The 21,765-nt window shown below is 44.0% G+C and overlaps 1 protein-coding gene across 1 annotated transcript in view; it reads right to left on the bottom strand.

Moving 5' to 3' along the window:
* Tipe3 (TNF alpha induced protein 8 like 3) overlaps positions 1-20,205 on the bottom strand; it is a 41,967-nt gene extending 21,762 nt beyond the window's left edge. The window contains exon 1 of the mRNA XM_021173262.2: positions 20,017-20,205. Within this exon, the coding sequence (XP_021028921.1) occupies positions 20,017-20,068 (52 nt within the window). The 5' untranslated portion in view covers positions 20,069-20,205. The remainder of the gene's footprint in view (positions 1-20,016) is intronic.
* Between the last annotated feature and the right edge of the window lie 1,560 nt (positions 20,206-21,765).

Genomic DNA, 21,765 nt, shown 5'->3' on the forward strand with positions numbered 1-21,765 from the left:
ACCAGTGACTTGTGTTCTCAGTTTAACAGATATCCCCTTTAGAAGCTGAAATTGAATTTTTCATCCATACCACTGGGTACAGACCAAGAATGAGTGTGGAGTGGGTCACAGCTATGCTTCACTCAATGCTGTCCAGATTTCCCCCATTTCCTGATGTCTTTAGAAATGGGATGCTGCTGCCTCCTTTAAAAACCCCAAGACATTTACCTCAGAGCCTACAATGCACCTCTTTTATGGCTTCCCTGCAGAAGGCCTTCTCTGGGGCTCTTGACTTCTCCAGCAGACCTCTGTGTATGCCAACCACAGAACAAGAAGTTGGCAGGATCTCTCCTAAAGCCCCTTCCTGTGTCAGCCTCAGTACCCACAGACTCAGCCACAGACTGCCACTCTGCCAGCCTGTGGCCTGAGCAAGCTGTCCTGTGCTGTCTACACGGGCTCTGTAGAAACCTCAGCTCCAGTGCATCCTGTCACCCCATTAGATGATGCATACCTGTCTCCCCTAAGTGCAAACTCCTATTCCCTCCAGTCTCACCACAACCACAGTGTCCATCCGCTTACAGGTCTGCACAAGTCCAATGACCCTCTTACACACTCCTCTGAACAAATTGTTCTGCATAAGTCAGAGAATTCTCACTGCCCTTTATCTGTTTGTTCCTTGGCAGTGTCAAGAGGGATATCCCTGACACATGGAAAACATTTCATAAACTAAAACCTCAAGAATTACATGGTGGTTGGATCAGCACAGGAAGATGCCCACAGAAGGGAGGCCCTGTATCTCCTCACCTTCACTCCAAATTCAATGGTAACTGCTGTTGCCAGTGCTACAAATGGCCTTTTAGTAATAAAATTGTCAAATACAATTTAATTGTTATAGTCAAGTTTCTTTTTTTTTATTAATTGTACACTTGATGGTAGTCAGTGCAATGGTTTAGTACGTGTGTGTAGTACATGTGTGCAGCATGTGCGGATCAAATCCAGGTTTGTTTTATCTATCCCCTGCCTCCCAGCTTCCAGAAATCAATATTCTACATTCAGGAAAAGCTGATATCCATGCATGAGACACAGCAGGTGGTCCTTACCTTTCTGTGCCTGGTTTATTTCACTTAACATAATGTATTCTAGTTCCCTCTATTCTGCTGCTAGTGATGGGATTCTACTGATCTTTATGGCTTAAATCACAACATATACATCATGTACATATACACATACATGTTCACACACATTTGTGTATGAGAGAGAAAAGAGCGGGAGAGTGAGAGAGCAAGAGAGAGAGAACATTTTCTTCATCGTTTAAGCAGCTGACGGGCACCTGGGCTGACTCTTATCTCGCCATTGTAAAAAGGGCCGTGATGAACATCAGTGCCCAGGTATCTTTGCTGTGCTGACTTCACTTCCTTTGGCTCTATATGTAGAAGTTAGATAGCTGGGTCAGGTGGGGGATCTGTTTTTAGACTTTAATTTTTTATTGTTTGAGTGTTTTGCCTGGATGTATGCCTGTGCACAAGGTGCCAGTGCCTGAATCCCCTGGAATTGGAATTGTAGATGGTTTTGAGCCACCATGTGGGCTCTAGGAATGAACCCTTGTCCTCTGGAAGAGAAGCCAGCGTTCTTAACACATAACCCATCTCTCTAGCTCCTTTAAAATTTTTTTAAGGAACTTCCGTACACTTTTCCATAGTGTCTATGGTAAGTTAGATTCTCACCACCAGTGTCTGAGAATTCATAACTTCCCATGTTCTTGCCATATTTGTTATTTTGGGCTTATTGATAACAGCCATTCTAGATGTGTTGAGATGGTTTCTTACTGTCATTTTGATTTATATTTCTCTAATGGCTAATGATAGTGATCATTTGTTGGCCAACCAAATAGTCTTTTAATTGTCCCGGGGCAGGGTGGTTTTTGTCTGTAGTGTGTATTGTGTGAATAAGGAGCTCTACAGCTTTTACTAGGCAGATCTACTAACTAATGGGCAGCCCAAGACAAGGAATGAAAAGGGCACCCCCAAGGTAGGCTTCTCAGTCTTTGACTGACCTGTTCTCCAGCAACACGGAGCCTTTCTTAGGGTTGCAGGGGTGGGGTGGGGGGCACCTCTGCTATCCTCACCGGGCTCTCTGGGGTTCTTCACAGATTTATTCAGATTCCCAGGCATGGCTCAACTAGAACTCTGAGCTGTTTGTCACTCTTCCGTTCACTCTGTTGCTCTACAAGATTTCCACCTGATGTTACACTCTGATCTCAGCTATACCCTCATCTTTCATACCAAAGCCCCCTCTATGACTCTGCTCAGTCTGTTGCCTGTGTGGGACACCTTACCCCCTTCTCAGACCAACTCCTCCTCAACCTCAAGGGCTCCTCTTGAAGGACTTCAGATTCCTGAGAAAAATTTTCCTGCAATTCTCTACTTTTAAGCATACTCTTGGTACCTTTTAGGCATTAATCATCAGTAATCAATTATCCACCACTTTTGTGAACAACTTTTACTCCCACCAATCTAAACTTCTTGAGGCCAGAAATCATGGTGGTTCATGCACCCAATGGCTACAGCCTGGACTTGAAATATAAAAAACTACCATTAGGTGAATGGTGTCTCTAAGTTCTGACATGTATTAGAATTCATGTTAAGAACACCAATAATAACCGGGAGCTAGTGTACACTTGGGATACTGAAGTCTACTTCCTCCTCCAGAGGTCTAAAGTCCCTGCTTTATGCTCCTTATCCAGTGTAGGGGGTGTGGCTGCCATACTACTCTCTGGGCTGATAAGCTAGGTTGTTTATTATTATTAATTATTATTTCAAAGTAATGCAACTATATCATTTCAAAGTCAAACCTATCTATAAAACTTATAACAAAATGAAACATCTTCTGACCCATCTCTGATGTTGGCTCCTTAGAGACAAAACACTTCAAGCTGTTTCGGCTGTTTCCATGACTAATGGCCTCCACTATTTAAATTATATACTTATACTTTTAGTTCTTGGTTTTATTGGCTTTTAACCTCATAGTACAGAGGGTGGAAATTTCATTGTCTTTCCCGTTTGTTTTTCTGTGTACCTTCTAGTTTGGTTCTCTGTCAGTCTTTGGTTAATCATGCTTTGGCAGCTGTTTTATTATGATCTAGATAACACTCATAGCTTGTTCAGGATGCTCTATGATGTCTCTGACTACACTTCCTTTCTTACTCATCTAGTTTTCCCAAGGAGTTGACACAGCTTGTCTATTTTTGTTTAATTCCCTATCTAGATAAAGCTAAAACACTCCCCCAGTTCCTAAGAGATACAAAGTCCTTCTTGGTAGGTTGTATATATATCAACTACTTGACCATGTCTACTCTTTTCTTGAATACTCCTCTGGGAAGCTTGTCTCCTCTGCTAAGGTCTGAGCATACTTTCCTCCATATCTGATGTCTTCTTCCTCCTTTGCCTCTTCTTAGCTCTGTGCCTTAGTTCTTGGATTCATAGCTTCTCTTTTTAATCCACTTCCTGATCCAAAAAAACCTGACAGAGACAACCCCAGGATGCTCAGAGGATCAGTCCACAGTTGCTTAGCCCCATGTACATGGGAAGAGCATCATGGCAGCAGGAAGATGGACAGGGAAAAGAAACAGGCTGTTCACTGAAGGGCAGACAGGAAGTGAGGAGAAAGGGGAGAGGCAGAGCAAGGTAAGCCTAAGGACCCTCCCTTGATGATGTGCTTCATCTACCCAGGCCCTACCTCCTAACGTTTCCAGAACTCCCCAAAATAGTGTTACCAGCTCAGGACCGAATATTCAGTACACAAGCCTGTAGGAGATGCATTGCTTTCAAACCACAACAGGCACTCTGTCCAGGATAGATACTAGCACACATCTTTAAAAGCCAGAGAATAAAGCATCAAAGGGCAGAATAGAAAATATACGCAGGTTTTTAAACATGCATGTAAACTGTAACCATTTAAATGTAAATACACAAAAAGGGGTTGAAATTATAGAGACCTGTGGACCCAATTGGCTGATCCCTATGATCTGGTAGCTTTCCATGAAGGGGTCATGGAAAGTTCCTGTTTCTGAGATCCAGCATGTTGCACGGTGACTTTATTCCATCTCTACATTTGATGAATGATTTAACTGGTTCCAGAACTCTATCAAATTCAGTTACCTCAAGTGTGCAAGGGATCCCAACTTGAAAGCCAGCCTAGAAAACATAATGAGATTCATTCCACCACGAAGGACACCAACCCAGCCATGAAACCTAGACACAAAACCTTCAACCTATAATTTGTCCTGCCTACGAGATGTGCAGGGGAAAAGAGACAGAGCAGAAATGGAGGGGGTGGCCAATAGTAATTGGTCCAGCTTGAGACCCATGCCATGAGAAGGAGCCCACCCCTCACACTGCTAATGACACTCTGCTGTACTTGCAGACAGGAGCCTAGCATAATCTTCATCAGAGAGGCTTCATCAAGCAACTGATGGAAACAAATGCAGAGACCCACAGCCAAACATTAGGTGGAGCTTGGGGAAATCATGTAGAAGAAGAATTGTAGGAACCAAAGGAGTCAAGGACGCCACAAGAAAACTTACAGAATCAACTAACCTGGGCCCATAGGTGCTCACAGAGACTGAACTGTCAACCAGGGAGCCTGCATGACCTAGGTCTTCTGCACATTTACATTTATGGAGCTTGGTCTGCTAGTGGGACTTCTAACAGGAACAGAGGCTGTCTCTGACTATGTTTTTTTGTCTTTGGAACCCTTTCCTACTTGGCTGCCTAGGCTAGCCTCAATAGGAGAGCATGTGCCTAGTTTTGCTGCAATTTGATAGGCCAGGGCTGGTTGATATCCATGGGGCGGGGGGCTCCCATTTTCTGAAGAGAAATGGAGGAGGAAAGGATGGGAGGGAGTGGAGGTGGGGAAAGGACAGGGAGGAGAGGAGGGAGGGGAAACTGCATTCAGGATGAAATGCAAATAAGAAAGAAAAGTGGGGGGCAGGAGGCAAACTAGGAGAAGGGGGTGACTAGATGGTTCATCTGGTAACAGCATTTTCTTTTTTTAAAATTTTTTAATTTTTAATTTTTTATTAGATATTTTCTTTTTATACATTTCACATGCTATCCCGAAAGTTCCCTATACCCTCCTCATGCCCTGTTCCCCTACCCACCCACTCCCAATTCTTGGCCCTGGCATTCCCCTGTTCTGGGGCATATAAAGTTTGCAATACCAAGGGGCCTCTCTTCCCAGTGATGGCCAACTATGCCATCTTCTACATATGCAGCTAGAGATGCGAGCTCTGGGAGTACTGGTTAGTTCATATTGTTGTTCCACCTATAGGGCTGCAGACCCCTTCAGCTCCTTGGGTTCTTTCTCTAGCTTCTCCATGTGTTCCATCTTATAGATGACTGTGAGCATCCACTTCTGTATTTGCCAGGCACTGGCATAGCCTCATATGAGACAGCTATACCAGGGTCCCTTCATCAAAATCTTGCTGGCATATGCAATAGTGTCTGGATTTGGTGGCTGATTATGGGATGGATCCCAGGTGGGGTAGTCTCTGGATAGTCCATCCTTTCGTCTTAGCTCCAAACTTTGTCTCTGTAACTCCTTTCATGGGTATTTTGTTCCCTATTCTAAGGAGGAATGAAATATCCACCCGTTGGTCTTCCGTCTTCTTGAGTTTCTTGTGTTTTGCAAATTGTATCTTGGGTGTTCTAAGTTTCTGGGCTAATATCCACTTAGCAGTGAGTATATATCTAATGACTTCTTTTGTGATTGGGTTACCTCACTAAGGATGATATCCTCCAGATACATCCATTTGTCCAAGAATTTCATAAATTCATTGTTTTTAATAGCTGAGTAGTACTCCAATGTGTAAATGTACCACATTTTCTGTATCCATTCCCCTGTTGAGGGACATCTTGGTTCTTTCCAGCTTTTGGCTATTATAAATAAGGCTGCTATGAACATAGTGGAGCATGTGTTCTTATTACCAGTTGGAACATCTTCTGGTTATATGCCCAGGAGAGGTATTGCTGGATCTTTCAGTATTATTATGTCCAATTTTCTGAGGAACTGCGAAACTGACTTCCAGAGTGGTTGTACAAGCTTGCAATCCCACCAGCAATGGAGGAGTGTTCCTCTTTCTCCACATCCTCGCCAGCATTTGCTGTCACCTGAAGTTTTGATCTTAGCCATTCTGACTGGTGTGAGATGGAATCTCAAGGTTGTTTTGATTTGCCTTTCCCTGATGATTAAGAATATTGAACATTTTTTCAGGTGCTTCTCAGCCATTCGGTATTCCTCAGTTGAGAATTCTTTGTTTAGCTTTGCACCCCATTTTTTAATGGGGTTATTTGAATTTCTGGAGTCTAGCTTCTTGAGCTCTTTGTATATATTGGATATTAGTCCCCTATCAGATTTAGGATTGGTAAAAATCCTTTCCCAATCTGTTGGTGGCCTTTTTGTCTTATTGACAGTGTCTTTTGCCTTACAGAAGCTTTGCTATTTTATGAGGTCCCATTTGTCAATTCTTGATCTTACAGCACAAGTCATTACTGTTCTGTTTAGGATTTTTTTTTTTTACCCTGTGCCCATATCTTTGAGGCTTTCCCCCACTTTCTCCTCTATTAATTTCAGTGTCTCTGGTTTTATGTGGAGGCCTTCTATCCACTTAGACTTGAGCTTTGTACAAGGAGATAAGAATGGATCAATTTGCATTCTTCTACATGATAACTGTCAGTTGTGCCAGCACCATTTGTTGAAAATGCTGTCTTTTTTCCACTGGATGGTTTTAGCTCCCTTGTCAAAGATAAAGTGACCATAGGTGTGAGGATTTATTTCTGGGTCTTCAATTCTATTCCATTGATCTACCTGACTGTCACCGTACCAGTACCATGCAGCTTTTATCACAATTGCTCTGTAGTACAGCTTAATGTCAGGTATGGTGATTCCACCAGAGGTTCTTTTTATTGCTCAGGATAGTTTCTGCTATCCTAGGTTTTTTGTTATTCCAGATGAATTTGCAAATTGCCCTTTCTAACTCAGTGAAGAATTGAGTTGGAATTTTGATGGGGATTGCATTGAATCTGTAGATTGCTTTTGGCAGGATAGCCATTTTTACTATATTAATCCTGCCAATCCATGAGCATGGGAGATCTTTCCATCTTCTGAGATCTTCTTCAATTTCTTTCTTCAGAGACTTGAAGTTCTTATCATACAGATCTTTCACTTCCTTAGTTAGAGTCACACCAAGGTATTTTATATTATTTGTGACTGTTTTGAAGGGTGTTGCTCCCCTAATTTCTTTCTCAGCCCATTTATTCTCTGTGTAGAGAAAGGTCATTGATTTGTTTGAGTTAATTTTATATCCAGCTACTGCACTGAAGCTGTTTATCAGGTTTAGGAGTTCTCTGGTGGAATTTTTGGGGTCACTTATATATTCTATCATATCATCTGCAAATAGTGATATTTTGACCTTTTCCTTTCCAATTTGTATCCCCTTGATCTTTTGTTGTCGAATTGCTCTGGCTAGGACTTCAAGTACTATGTTGAATAGGTAGGGAGAAAGTTGGCAGCCTTGTCTAGTCTCTGATTTTAGTGGGATTGCTTTGAGTTTCTCTCCATTTAGTCTGATGTTGGCTACTGGTTTGCTGCATATTGCTTTTATTATGTTTAGGTATGGGCCTTGAATTCCTGATCTTTCCAAGAATTTTATCATGAAGGAGTGTTGGATTTTGTCAAATGCTTTCTCAGCATCTAAGGAGATGATCATGTGGTTTTTGTCTTTGAGTTTGTTTATATAGTGGATTATGTCGATGAATTTCCATATACTAAACCATCCCTGCATCCCTAGGATGAGACCTACTTGGTCATGATGGATGATTGCTCTTATGTGTTCTTGGATGTGGTTTGCGAGGATTTTATTGAGTATTTTTGCATTGATATTCATAAGGGAAATTGGTCTGAAGTTCTCTTTCTTTGTTGGATCTTTCTGTGGTTTAGGTATCAGAGTAATTGTGGCTTCATAGATTGAGTTGGATAGAGTACCTTCTGTTTCTATTTTGTGGAATAGTTTGAGAAGAGTTCGAATTAGGTCTTCTTTGAAGGTCTGGTAGAACTCTGCACTAAATTCATCTGGTCCTGGGTTTTTTGGTTAGGAGACTATTGATGACTGCTTCTATTTCTTTAGGGGAAATGGGACTATTTAGATTGTTAATCTGATCCTGATTTAACTTTGGTACCTGATATCTGTCTAAGAAGTTGTCCATTTCATCCAGGTTCTCCAGTTTTGTTGAGTATAGCCCTTTGTAGTAGGATCTGATGATGTTTTGGATTTTCTCAGATTCTGTTGTTATATCTCCTTTTTCATTTTTGATTTTGTTAATTAGGATACTGTACCTGTGCCCTCTAGTTAGTCTGGCTAAGGGTTTATCTATCTTGTTGATTTTGTCAAAGAACCAGCTACTGGTTTGGTTGATTCTTTGAATAGTTCTTTTTGTTTCCACTTGGTTGATTTCAGCCCTGAGTTTGATTATTTCCTGCCATCTACTCCTCTTGGGTGAATTTGCTTCCTTTAGTTCTAGAGCTTCTAGATGTGTTGTCAGCCTGCTAGTGTACACTCTCTCTAGTTTTGTTTTGGAGGCACTTAGGGCTATGAGTTTTCCTCTTAGGACTGCCTTCATTGTGTCCCATAAGTTTGGGTATGTTGTGGCTTCATTTTCATTACACTCTAAAACATCTTTAATTTCTTTCTTTATTTCATCCTTGACCAAGGAATCATTGAGTAGAGTGTTGTTCAGTTTCCACGTGAATGTTGGCTTTCAATTATTTATGTTGTTATTGAAGATCATCCTTAGTCAGTGGTGATCAGATAGGATGCGTGGGATAATTTCAATATTTTTGTATCTGTGGAGGCCGGTAACAGCATTTTCTGTCAAGCCTGATGACTTGAGTTCAATTCCTGGAACTCACATGATGGAAGGAGAGAACCAACATCTGCAAAGTTGTCCTCTGACCTCTGTATGTATGACACGGCATGTACAAACACGTGTACACACACACTAAATAAATAAATGTGAAAAAGACAAAGTGGAAGGAAAGAAAGAATGGTATGGGAGAAGAGAAGAAGGAGGGGGAGTAGGGAGAAAAAGAAGGAGAAAGGAGAAGGAGAAGGAGAAGGAGAAGGAGAAGGAGAAGGAGAAGGAGAAGGAGAAGGAGAAGGAGAAGGAGAAGGAGAAGGAGAAGGAGAAGGAGAAGGAGAAGGAGAAGGAGAAAGACTGTTGTAAGTCACTCTCACTCAGGCAAAGGCAATTCAAGGCTTCTGAGACTAGTGAAACAGTCTGAAAAAGAAGCAGAGACCAGCTGAATTGCCCAGAAGAAGCTCAGACCAAATGACGCTCCTTAGAAGGATACTCTCCAATCTGCTGAGCTGCCTACAGGCTGTGCAGTGAGCTCTAGGTGCCCAGCTTTTATGAGCTGTCACCCATGCTTGGGGGTGGGCTGTGATAGTGGTGGTGTCTTTAAGTCATTTCTGCCCCTGTAAGTACCCCTCACCCATATCCTTTAAGTAGTCCAAGTAAAACTCATAGATTCACCAATGTGGACTTCAGTAGTATCAGTCATGCATGGGCTCCCAATTTGGGGTTAGTAGGGATGTGTGCTGAGTCTCCTCAGGAAAAGTCTTCTCAAATAGCAACTGGGGATTCAACCCAGGGCTTTACCAAGTGTTCTTACTCATGAGCTACATCCCAGTCCCAAGTCAGCTTGGCAGGGAACTAAGTAATGGAATGTCTTGATTTGCTTTCTACTTGAAAGCTAAATAGTTTCTGTATGTGGAGAAGAGAGTTCTCTACATAATCTATTATAATTTTGTTTTTGAGTATGCATAAAATAAACCATTTTTTAAATAAAATAAGCCAACAAAGTAAGTATAGCCAAAAATCCTGGCAAATAATGAACACTAATCCTTAACAGGGATTGAGAGAAATTTTAAAACTGTATTAACAATGCTGTAAATGTGAGTATTGCTCTCTCCTACCAGCTGCCTGATAGGCTGCCTTTGTTTGGTAGGCTGCAGTTGGAGGAGGAGACAGAAGGAGTGAACCTACTGTGTGGTTTCTTCTTTTCAGGCTCCAAGAAATCCCTCAATCAGATTTCCACCTAACTGCCTCAGGAACAGATATTATTTCTATAATTAAACTCACTGCCACATAACTCCTCCATGCCGAGTTTGTTTTAGAATGGTAGATAAATGGTAAGGGTGACAAGCCGATAAGCTAATGTAATCTTGTGATAGCAAACTTTAAATGTTCTTTTTCTCCCCAAGTTTTAAAAGTAATAAAATACAAAAGCAAAACATGTAAACCAAAGGAAAAAAGTCAGTCATAATTAGGATAGAAGTCAAAAATAGAGAAAGAGTCACAGGGAGATGGGGGAAAGTCAGAGATGCCAGATGTCCATGCTGCTGGCTAGCAAAATACTGTAATGTTGTGCTCCAAGAAAGCCAAATGAATGGAGTCCACAGGCTCCCCCAGTTGATCCTATCAAGATCCAGAGCCCAGCTGGGAAACCATGGGAGAAAGAGGGCTAAGGGCAGGGGTGGGCTCACTCCAGGCATGGAGAATTGCTGAGATGTAGGAGAATGGAAGAAGTCAGAGTCCAGGGAAGAATCAGGAGAGAGAACAGTACAAGATTACCAGCAAGTCAGAAGGAAGAGCCATGGAAGGGAATGGTGGGTCACACTTGGATTTTTCTCTTAACTTATGGTCCCTGAGATCAAATCCAGGGCCTTACACATGCTAAGCAGAAGTGCTGTACTGAGCTTCATCAACACCAGCTCCTGGCTGTTGCTTTTCAAGAACAATTCCTGTGGAAAATCATATGCATTTATGGAGGGAAAATCCACAGGAAGTATATCTCACTCATTTCACAAATGGTTGTGCCTATCGATGTGTATATGTGCGTATATGCTCATACCTACCTATGAACACTCAACAAAACTGAGATCATAGAGTATTAAACTTTCTTTGAGAAGTGCTATAATATTAATTCTTCTCTGTATCATTAAATATTCTTCAGACGAACTTTTCTTAACAGCTGTAAATGTGTGAACAAATAAATTAATAAAAATAATCAAACTGTCAAGGAAAAAGGAGCTAAATAATGTTGTACTGCTCATATTCATCAAGTGTTTAGTGTATAGATGTCACATTGTTTCTGTGTAATCACTGGGAATCAATCATTCAGTAATTATTTGACTGAACATTGAAATTGTTTATTTTGGTTATTTGAGTTTTGTTTCCCATGTTCTTCCTTTGGGGTGATCAGTTCAAAACAGTACATATTACACCACACATTTGGTGATCAAGATAATGTAACTGTCCTGGTAGCGTTTGCTTATTGTAAACAATACAACGGTAGCTTTGTGCTATAAGAATGAGTGGCACTGCCTCAAGGGAAGGGTTTGTCAGAAGAGCAAAGTCAACCACTGTACCCTGGGGGGGGGGCGGGCACAGCCAGGAAAAGGGTATCTCGGGGAATACAATAGTAATAGTCATGCACGGTGCAGGAGCATCAGGATCACAGAACATTTAGTCAAAGAGTTAAAGCAATTGAGGTTCAATTTCTGTCACATACTACTCTGGGCTCTCTAAAAGTTGGCCTTATATAAAGGTAGTTCTCCCTGCCTTCTCAATGGGCTTGATTCAGTAAATTACGACGTTATATCCTAAAGATAGAGAAGCTTAACAGAAGGGAACTTGTTTCCCAGTTTCCTTACAACAAATTTAATTCTTTAAATTAAAAAAAAAATCAGTCTCAAGAAAGGGAAGACATACTGGAGAACTAGGGGATGGTAATTTTTTTTTTTTTGAAACCGATAGCTGTTAACGCTCAAACCAAATTAACCTTTGTGGCAACCATGCAACTGGATGATCATACTCCTCAAGAAATAAGAACTTGGGCTGGAGAGATGGCTCAGCAGGTAAGAGCACTGACTGCTTTTCCACAGGTCCTGAGTTCAAATCCCAGCAACCACATGGTGGCTCACAACGGATGGGATCCGATGCCCTTTTCTGGTAGTGTCTGAAGACAGTGTCAGTGTGCTCACATACATGAAATAAATAAATAAATCTTTAAAAAAAAAGAAGCAAAAATATAATCCGAGGGTTACATGTAGGGTGCCTCTAAGTGAGAAAAGGGAATGAACCTGACTCAAGGGCAGAAGATGCTCAGCAAGGTGGAGGTGTGGGCTGTGGTGGCCAATCTTCTGGCAAATATGCCCAGAATAGGAAACCCAACAGAGGAAACGGAGGGGAGGGGGGGTTAGTTTTTTGAGGAATCACCTTGAAGAATTCCTCCCATCAGTCTAGCCGGTGGGCAAGTCTGTTGAGAATTTTCTTGATTGCTAATTGATGCAGGAGAACCCTTCCCCCTTCCCACTGGGAGTGGTACTATCTCTGGGCATGTGGGCACGGGCTGTATAAGAAAGGTAACTGAACACAAGCTTGGAAGAAGCAAACCCATCAGTAGCATTCCTCTGTGGTTTCTCTTTCAAGCTCCTGCCTCGGCTTCCCTCCAGGATGGACTCTAACTATATGCTGCAACTAAAACCTCTCTTCCATAAGATTCTTTTAATGATGGTGTTGATCATGGCGACAGAGAACAAACTAGAGTAGACACTGGTATCAGGAATGTAGGGTACTGTCGTGAAAGACCTGACTAAGTTGTTTGGGGGCGAGAACTGTGGAAGAGCCTGGAACTTTGGGCTGGGAGTTCTCAGAGTTTCATGACCTGTTGTGGGACCTTAGAGGAGAATGCAGTGAGCAGAGCGGACAGTGGAGGCCTGGGCTGTGATGTCTGAGAGGGAAGCAAAGACTAGCAGGGCTGTTCCTAGGATACTCTGAATTTAAAATCTGTGGTTTCTCGTCAGCAGAGACTGAAGAATCAGATGCGATTAACAGGAGACCTGCACCATTGAAGTGGAAACTTTTACTGTGACAATCAATGCTGGTTAGCTGGGCTGAAAAATGATCTGTCATTAATATGACAGCAGCATCATTAAGGCGAAATCATCTGGAGATTACTTCCTTACGACAAGCCCAGATAAACAATGCCCTAATTGACAGGGAGGTACAGTTGTCAGGGTTCTGGGAACCAAGGGAATTGAGCAGGATATGCAAAGCGGTCTAGTGACATCTGTCAACCCAACACATGGTCTACCTGTACAAGAGAACAGGATTTGGACTTAGGCTGGCTTCATCTCCACTCAAAAGATGCAGTCTTAAGAAAGTTAGTTACATTCTGTGCCTAGTAGGCTATTTCTAGCATTTAACCCAGAAGCATGGTTAATATATTATATTAAATACCATGGGAATGACTAACTTTAAGACATTATAAGGGCTTAATGTAAAATTTAAAAATGAGGTACCATTCTTAAGGCTGGACTTTTGGTGACAAAACAACCTTCCAACTGTCTTCCTTTTGCTTGACCACTTAAGATCCTTGTTTCTCTCAACCTAGAGTCTCTAATCCCACTCTTTCTTCACTGCCTTTCTTAATTTTATCCACTAGAAACCGAGGAAGCAGGATTCAAAGGCAGTGGCAAAGAACTGGTGCAGTAACAGCCCGTCACCGCCTTCCCCTACTCTACTCCCTGTTTCATAACCTTCCAGCTGAATTGCAGGCCCCAAGTTAGGAGCACAGAACACTCACACGTACCCACCATTAAAAGCACTTCCTGTCTCACATATGAAGTGGATGTCTCTATCATGTGAAAAAAAAAATAAGCTGGAGGTCTCCCCAGAGCTGTGTATCATTACTAAAATTCTGCTTTTGGGGCTAGAACAGTTCACAGAAAGCATATTTTACTTTTGAAACAGAATCTAGCAGCCAGTGGCTGTCTCTGTGGTTTCTCTAGTTTAAGCAATATTGGACACCACCAAAGTGTCTCTTTTTCTTCCCAGAGAACTGAATTACAAAGTCCTGGTTTCTATTAGGGTGTGTCCAGCACTCTCTGTGCTGCCAAAACCTTCCAGTTTTATAGTCTGTACATGGGTAGATTTTCCATGAACTTGCTCAAATTTATTCCCAAGCAATGATGTCTAAGAAACCCAGTAAGCATTTAACCAAAAAGAACATTTCTGATGTAAAACAGACAGAGCTTATTTTTATGCCTCAACATATATGGGAGGGGAAGGGTCCGTCTTATGGTTTTTTGCTTGCTTGTTTGTTTGTTGTTTGTTTGTCTAGGGAGGAGTTGTTAAGTGAAGTTTATTCTTTAAATTCTCTCGTTTTTCTTTTTCTTTTCCTTCTCTACCTTCCTTTCTCTCCTCTCTTCTTTATGCTGTTGGAATCAAAGTCAGGTATTTATCCATGCTAGGAAAGCACTCTACCACTGAGATATACCCTCAACCCTATATTTTTCTCTATATACTGCAAGCACCCACCTACACAGACATTTTATATAAATTAGAGGCCAAGTAACTGAAACACTAAACAAAATTATTTATAGGGTATCTTCCTAGAGATCTAAACAGCCAGGGACACACAAAGAAACCCTGTCTCCAAACACAGATAGATAGGTAGATAGATAGATAGATAGATAGATAGATAGATAGATAGATAGATAGATAGATATGTTTAAATGCGCATTAAAGTAGAAGTTAGTGGTAGCTGTGTCAGAGAATGAACCCATTAGAGACAGTACTAATGGAGAAGGTGACAATAGTTACATTTGGCTGCCAAATGATAAAAACAGGTACTATATTGGAAATGTGTTTATATGTGCATAGTCATATACACTATTTCAGAAACTTCCCATGAGAACCAACAATGTTACCCCATGTTCCAAGTCCTACATTACATACTGCTAAGGTTGCCCAATTTCACAGATTTTGGAGCAAGTGTTTCCTCTACCTAACATGACTGCAAACAGCTGCTTCCTGCCCTTCCCCTCACCTCTTCTTCTACAGATATTGATCCCGAGAGATGTTCAAACACAAAAACAAAACAGACCGACCTTCCTCCAGCCAAGTTCTACCGCAGAGTCTGCTTCCTGGAGAACCAACCCACCTGCCCATGCACGCATGCTTGCCTCCTACGCATCCAGCAACCTGCCACTGGGACTAAGGCACATAGGTGGTGTGGGGGTGCATGATACACATGATGAAAGAGCCAGTCCTAACCTTTAGGAAGCTCACAAATACAATAGCCCAGGATAAGAACAATCACAAAATACAGAATACTGTGTCCAGTGCTAAGGAAGAATACAAAAGAGATAGGGATGTAATCCCAGGAAAGAGAGGTCTAGAATCCTGGTGCATTTTAGCTAGCAATATCTCTAACCTGCTTCCCCCATGCAATGCCAAACCCTAGAGGACAGAACAGACTCTTTTATCTCTCTTTACAATTCCTCATTATTTCTAACAGAGTCCAGGTCAGTGCAGAAATTGTCAGACACGGCAAGCAAAGCAGAAGACATCACACCTGCCAGTTGTACTTTATAGGGTAGGCTTCTGCCCCTGGCCTGGCCATGAGTGTCAAGTTCCCAGGAAGTCCCTCCAGATGTTCATATGTCTATCTTTAAAACCACATCCACAGAATCTGAGGATGCGAAGAAACAGAAGATCATCCAACAGCTACAGCTCAGCGTGTGGGCAGGACAGAAACCAGTTCAAGCTTCAAAAACAGGAACAAGGAAAGGAACTTGACTAATAGCCAAATGGTAGTGTGCCCAGGCCATTCCTGCCTTCAGTTAGCCAGTTCATCATTATCAATCCATCAGCAGAGAGGATTCAACAGCCTCCACTGTTGGCCTAGCAATGGGACTCAGCAGACCCCTAAAGCTCACCAAACAAACCTGCAGAGTCTAAGAATTTACCTCAGATCCAGAGAAGAAAAGATCATTAAACAAAACCTCACTGTCAAGTGCCTGAGGGGACAGAGATCTGGGAACATTAGCTGGGTCTGGGACTCAACCCCCTGCCTTTCTCTGCCTCTGGGGCAGCTTCACTCAGCTGTGCTGCTCTTATGCCTCCACACAAGCTACTGTCTCCCTTCCTTCTCCTTTCATGGCTTGGGTGCAATCTGTAACTAGCTTCTGCTGCTGTCTCTGAAATGTCATTTGCACCCTTCCTCTGGCCTGCATTCGTGTGCCACCTCTCCAGTGTTGTGGTCACACCCTGAAAGCAGGGACTCCGGATCTCAGTAATCTCTGCCTTTCTTTGTCTCTGCAAGATGTGGTTTCTGGTGATGGTTTCCTGTTGGTCATGTCTGTCCAACAGTCATGGAACACCCCTTTCCCAAGTTTTCAAGACCTTCTTATGGTTAGCCTGCCTTATACTGACTTTTTTTCTATTTCCTAAGAACTCCCAGCCTTTCAGCTGCCTCCCTGTTTACCTGTCCCTCTGCTCAAACTATCTAGCTTCTGGAGTGTCTGTCTCCTCTTCATAATTTACTGCATCCACCCACTGCTTATTAGATGGACCAAGCTTAGGATCCAAGGAAACAGGAAAGGCAGCCAGGGTTTACCATTTCTTTTCTTTAAAAACAACTACCTCAGGCACAGACTCCATCACCCAGAAGGGCTTTTCTGCAGCCCTTCTTCCTCAGGTACAATCAGCCAGTCTTTCCTGGACCAGGGAGCTGTTGGTTCAAGGTCCTTTGACTTTAGCTGAGTAGACAGACTCTCTTGATCTTCCAAGTCAGAAAGGGAAAAAGAAAATGATTTAACTAATGCTAATCCCCTGTTGCTTCTTAGGAATGATTCTCATTCACTTTAGAATTAATATATCAAACCCTAGGATTTCCAAGAGGTGGATGGTAGATTTGCCAAATGGAAGACTGCCAAGCTGGGTCTCTGGAGTGGATCCAGAGTTCCATAAACTCTGCTGCTTTCCTAATCACAGAAGGAGCCATAAAATGACAGAGAGGGAGGGGCGATTCGAACAGTAGAGTGACATAGAAACATCAGCCCGTGCCTCCTGGGAGGGAAAGAAAAGGAAGATTTCTACAAATGTCACCCCAGACCTCTCCTCCAGAGCCCTCCTCAGCCCAGCGTGCTTGTTGTTCAATGAGAAATCTACCCCACATAAAATGGAAGACCATTGGAAGAGTCTCTTAAAGCAGGAAAAAAAAAACATGGAAACTGCCCCCACCCCCTGCCAACAGGTGACCATCATGGGCAAGTACAAGAAGGACATGAGCATCTCTTGCCTCCTGGATGGTGGGAAGAGGTTTAGGAGCTGGAGCAGTGGGAGGAGACTGCCACTTCTTTTCCACTTGGAGTAGCACTCCACATGGGAGCTGCCATTGCCACATTAGCAGGAGGACTGGCGGAGGTGTCCTGTTATCTTTCATAACTCTCCTAGAGCCCCAGAACGAATGGGGGAAGCAGGAGGCCCCCCCATCTTGATGAGGTTAAATTTCAATGAAGTTGAGAAGAGATGTAAACCAAGACTCACTCGGAGCATTCCCAGGTATCGAAAGGGAGACAATAGAAAAATCTCACCAGCTAATCAGTGTAATCATGACAAATATATTGACTTCTTATACAGGCCTTGAAATGTTTACTCTACAAGCACTAGGACCCATTATTTAGTAGGATTCCTAAATATAACCCAGGTTATATTTCTAGAGATTTCAGGTGATGAATAACAGTGTCCATTTACTGAAATGACCAAGAATACATTTCAGGTGTTATTTACTTGATCATGGTAGTGCTATGGTTAGGAAGTGAAGTTACCTGCCCCTGAGTGAGACACTAAGGTCTTCCTAATCCTAGAGTTTATTTTCTTAACTTTATCTTAAAGATTCAGTCTGTGTACAACTTGTTACAAAGTAAGTGAGTGTGCCTGCAGAGGAGTTTACTCTGTTGCCTTTCTCCCTTAGAGACTCGTTCACCTGGAGGAGGTACAGGTCCACAGAGGAATATGAGTTTCTTGTAAAAGACAAATGACAGCTCTATGGATAAATGTCTGCCTTCTAAATTGTCTCTGAAGCTGCAACAACAGCTTCCGTTTGACAGGATGCAAGCAGAGCAAGATGGAGAGACAGTGCTAATTCTGAAGCTTCGTCACTAAGGGGAACACTTTCAGACTGAAAATAATGAGTGAGACTAAATGCCATTTAGCATAATGGCTCATGACATTAAAATAAATGTTCAAGTCGTGAGACTCAAGCACACAGAAAAGAAGGAATGACTGCAGACAACAGTAAGGTGCAAACAAATGAGACAGCTTGTGAAAGCTAGCTGCCCTGCTCTTCCAGGCGCATCTGACCCCAGTGACAAGGTGTGCTGTGAGCTGTGCGGCTCACACAGACTGTCAGTCACTTGGACAGGCAGTGACATTCAGAGCTGAAGCAGGCTGGAGGAGTGGGCACACTAGGATATATATGTATATGTATGTATTCCTCTTCTCCTCGTCCCTCTCAATACTAAGAACCCTGGGGTTCTTCCTGCTCCCACCTCCCTTTAAGGACTCTCATTACCTTCCTCTCTTATTCCTCAATTTCCTAGCTTCCACCTACAGAATAAGTTGGTAGGTTGTGACACTGTGACTGAGATTTCTAAAGTGTCAGCGACAATGTTTCTGATGTCCCTCTTCCCCAACCTTTGGTGATATACGTGGATACACACTCCTACCTACTAGAGACACCTATTGGATCACATGATTAAAGAAGATCCAAAAGCCACCTGTGAAGTGAAATCTTGGTGCCTTACAGTCACAGAAACACATAGGCATGCAAAGGGGTCTTGCTTAGGAATAGCACCCACACCCATACACTACACCAAGCAGGAGTCCCTTGCGCAGCTTTTGGAATCCTCACATGCAGATACCTCCCATGCCGCCTACCTTAGCCCAGGAAGCCTACCCACTCTAAGTGAGGACCAAAGCCACCTGGAGCTGGGAGAGGTGTGACCCAGGGCCCAAAGCAGAGAATCTGGACCTCTGCAAAATGGAGATTAAAAAAAAAAAGGTAAAAACAAAAAACCAAAAACATTTGGCTAGATGCTATCTTACCCTGATTCTTGAACACGCGTTCCCTACACCAGCACCCGGTCTAGTAGACCTTCCCGAACTGGTCTCCACTCTTGGCACTCAGGTGTGCCCTTTGGAAGTGTGAGGACCTGACTGTGTACAGGTTTGTGCTAGGAGACTCCCAACAGACAGGCATGGTCTGGTCTGTGTGGCAAGCAAACTTTCAAGGCGTGCTGGGTGCTCAGAAGGATGACTGTAGATAGAAAGTGAGTGGTCCTGGACCCTGCACTCCAGGGAGGGGCCTGAGGGGTGAAGCCTGCAGGTGGAGGTTGGGTGAGTATGGAGGAAAATAGACCTTGGGTTGTGGGCAGCTTCCTCCTGTTGCTCAGTACCGAGGAGAGGCAGAAAAGGGCATTCATTTCTCTAAATAAGCATCCTCCTATCCTATTGCTTGCATTCCTATTGATTATGGATGGAAAGCGGTGGCACCTCTTAAAGGGGAAGGCCGGCAGCTCTGCGTGTCACTTTGGGACCCCTCCTGGGGGTCCACCTCCGCTAGCCACGCCACAGGAATGGGTTAGCACTTCTGCACCCGCTCGCCCAGCAGTCTCAGAACCTCAGACATTAGCCCAGGCAGGAGCCCTGATCTACCCAGGAGTCTTTTCTTCCCACTGACTCTGAAGCGTGGTCTCACCGCCCCAGGATGGCAGACTAAGCAGCACATGGGAAGTTACTTCAGTTCGGTTTCCACTGCAAATTACAAGACACAGATATCTCAAGCTCTCCTTTCCCCCACCCCCACCTTGCAGTGCGCCCCAAGGCTTCCGCTGGAGACCCTGCCACTTTTCGATCCACGGGCAAAATGTCCCTCCCGTCTCTCCGACGCACCTAAGTGCAGTGGGGTGGGAGGACGCCCCAAACCAGTCCCCAGTCTCGGCATGGAAGGGTTCGGGCTGCTGGGGACCGGCCTTCTGCCCCACAGCTCCAAGAAATACTCTCGATTTCCTGCGCTGGCCTCCCCTCCTTTTTAACCCCAACCCTCCCGGCAGGGTTGCCCCCTCGCTACCTGCAGCAGTCCCGGGCTCGCCCTCGCTCTGCTCTCCAGAATCTGAATCCATACTGTGGGCTGCCGCCCGCGCATCCACCACCGCCTGCCTGCGGGGCGCTCCTGGCTCGGATGGACGCGGCACACACCGTATGGGCTGCAAAGAGTCTGGAGCCCGGGCGGTGCAGAGTGGGCAGTGTGTGGCCAGACACTAGGGCCAGGGGGCGGCTCCGAAGAGGCCAAGCCTGCTCCAGTGGCCCGCCCGCCGCCCGCCAGTGCCTGCACGCGAGGGTAGAGTCCGGGTGCGGGCGGGGGGGGGGTGATGGTGAGGGGGGTGCTGGTGGCGAGTAGGGTGTAGGGAGGGAGAGGAGGAGTGTCCAGTGCTCCTGACTGGGATTAAATAGCCCAGGTTCCTCTACACCCAGAGCCCTGGTCTGGGAGTCTGGTGAGCTGGTGGGGGGAAGCCAGGACTCTCCTTTGAGTGTGGCAAACTTTGCAAGATTGTTTAAGTGCAAATGCACCTCTCTGCCCACTGAAAAAGGTGTATTGCTGGGTTTAAGGTTGTGAGGCTGCAGTTTTAGTTCCACTTCACCACTTAGATCCTTTGAGGAAAATCTGTGTGTCTGTTACCTCGTGTTGGGAGGGGAGCGAACAGTCTTGCAGGAATTTTGTGGGAAGAATAATGCCGGCTCCCTTGTGAAGGAACAAGCAGCCAGCCTGTCGCCTGGTGAGGAAATAAACAACTAGTCAGGTAGAGATAACTCCCGCAGTTCTGACTCCTCTCGCTGGGGGCGTGGCTTGTGGAGCTGGTTCTGAGAGCTGGGTGAGCGCCCAGCCTGATTTGGCCTGGAAGGCTGGACCCGCCCTGCCAATCAAGCTGGCAAGCCAAGTTTTGCCTCCAGCTCAAAAGGCATGAATTGATTTTTAGAACGTTTTCTTTTCTGGGGAGATGGCCTAGTGGGTAAAAATGCTTGGTGTTCCAGCGTGGGGGAACTGAATTAAAGTCCTGCATGGCCCCTACAGGTGCCTGTAAGCCCTGTGGAGGGCAGCCACAGGAGGATTTCTGGGACTTGCTGGATGTCAGCCTAGTTCCAGGTTCAATGAGAGGTCCTATGTGAAGGGAATGAGGAATGTTGGACACCTGATGTCTTCCTCTGGCCTGAGAGCTGGAGAGGAACCATTTCGTTTCTTGCTGATGGGGTTAAAGGCAAAGTACAAAGGCTCTCAACATCCCCTTTCATTTTCTTTTTCACAAAAGCAATTTATTAACTAATCAAGTGGCCAAGGCAGGAAGGAGAAGCACCTCATGGGAAAGTGGTCACTGTTGGTTTCTAAGTATCCATGAGCTTTCATGTATTCCTCTACTATAGGCTTTGAAATTCACGAAGCCGCAAGCCTGCTTCTCATTACTATAAACTTCCTACAGCAATTGCAAACTATTGACCTGAGAGAAAATTAATCAGGAAGAGAACGCCGACTTAAAGGTGCTAGACTTCCAGTGTATCCTCTGAGCACTCATTTTGTCTGAACTAACACCCAGAGACGCATTAGGTTGAACCATTTGAAATTGCATTTTGAAGATTGGAAACTGTTGAAATTTGGCTATTGTATAGATTCAACCTATTGTTAACCCCATTTCACAAGGCAAGAATCTGGGTCTCAGGTCAGTGTGTTCATGAGGACTGACATCAAGGCTGCCCAGAGTGGGCAACTGCTATTTACTGCGGCAGTCCATAGATGTAAACCTCACAGAACACTATTAAAACTCTA

The sequence above is a fragment of the Mus caroli genome, unplaced genomic scaffold (genome assembly GCF_978045245.1).
Source record: "Mus caroli unplaced genomic scaffold, Mus_caroli_1 scaffold_11, whole genome shotgun sequence".
Lineage (NCBI taxonomy): Eukaryota > Metazoa > Chordata > Mammalia > Rodentia > Muridae > Mus > Mus caroli.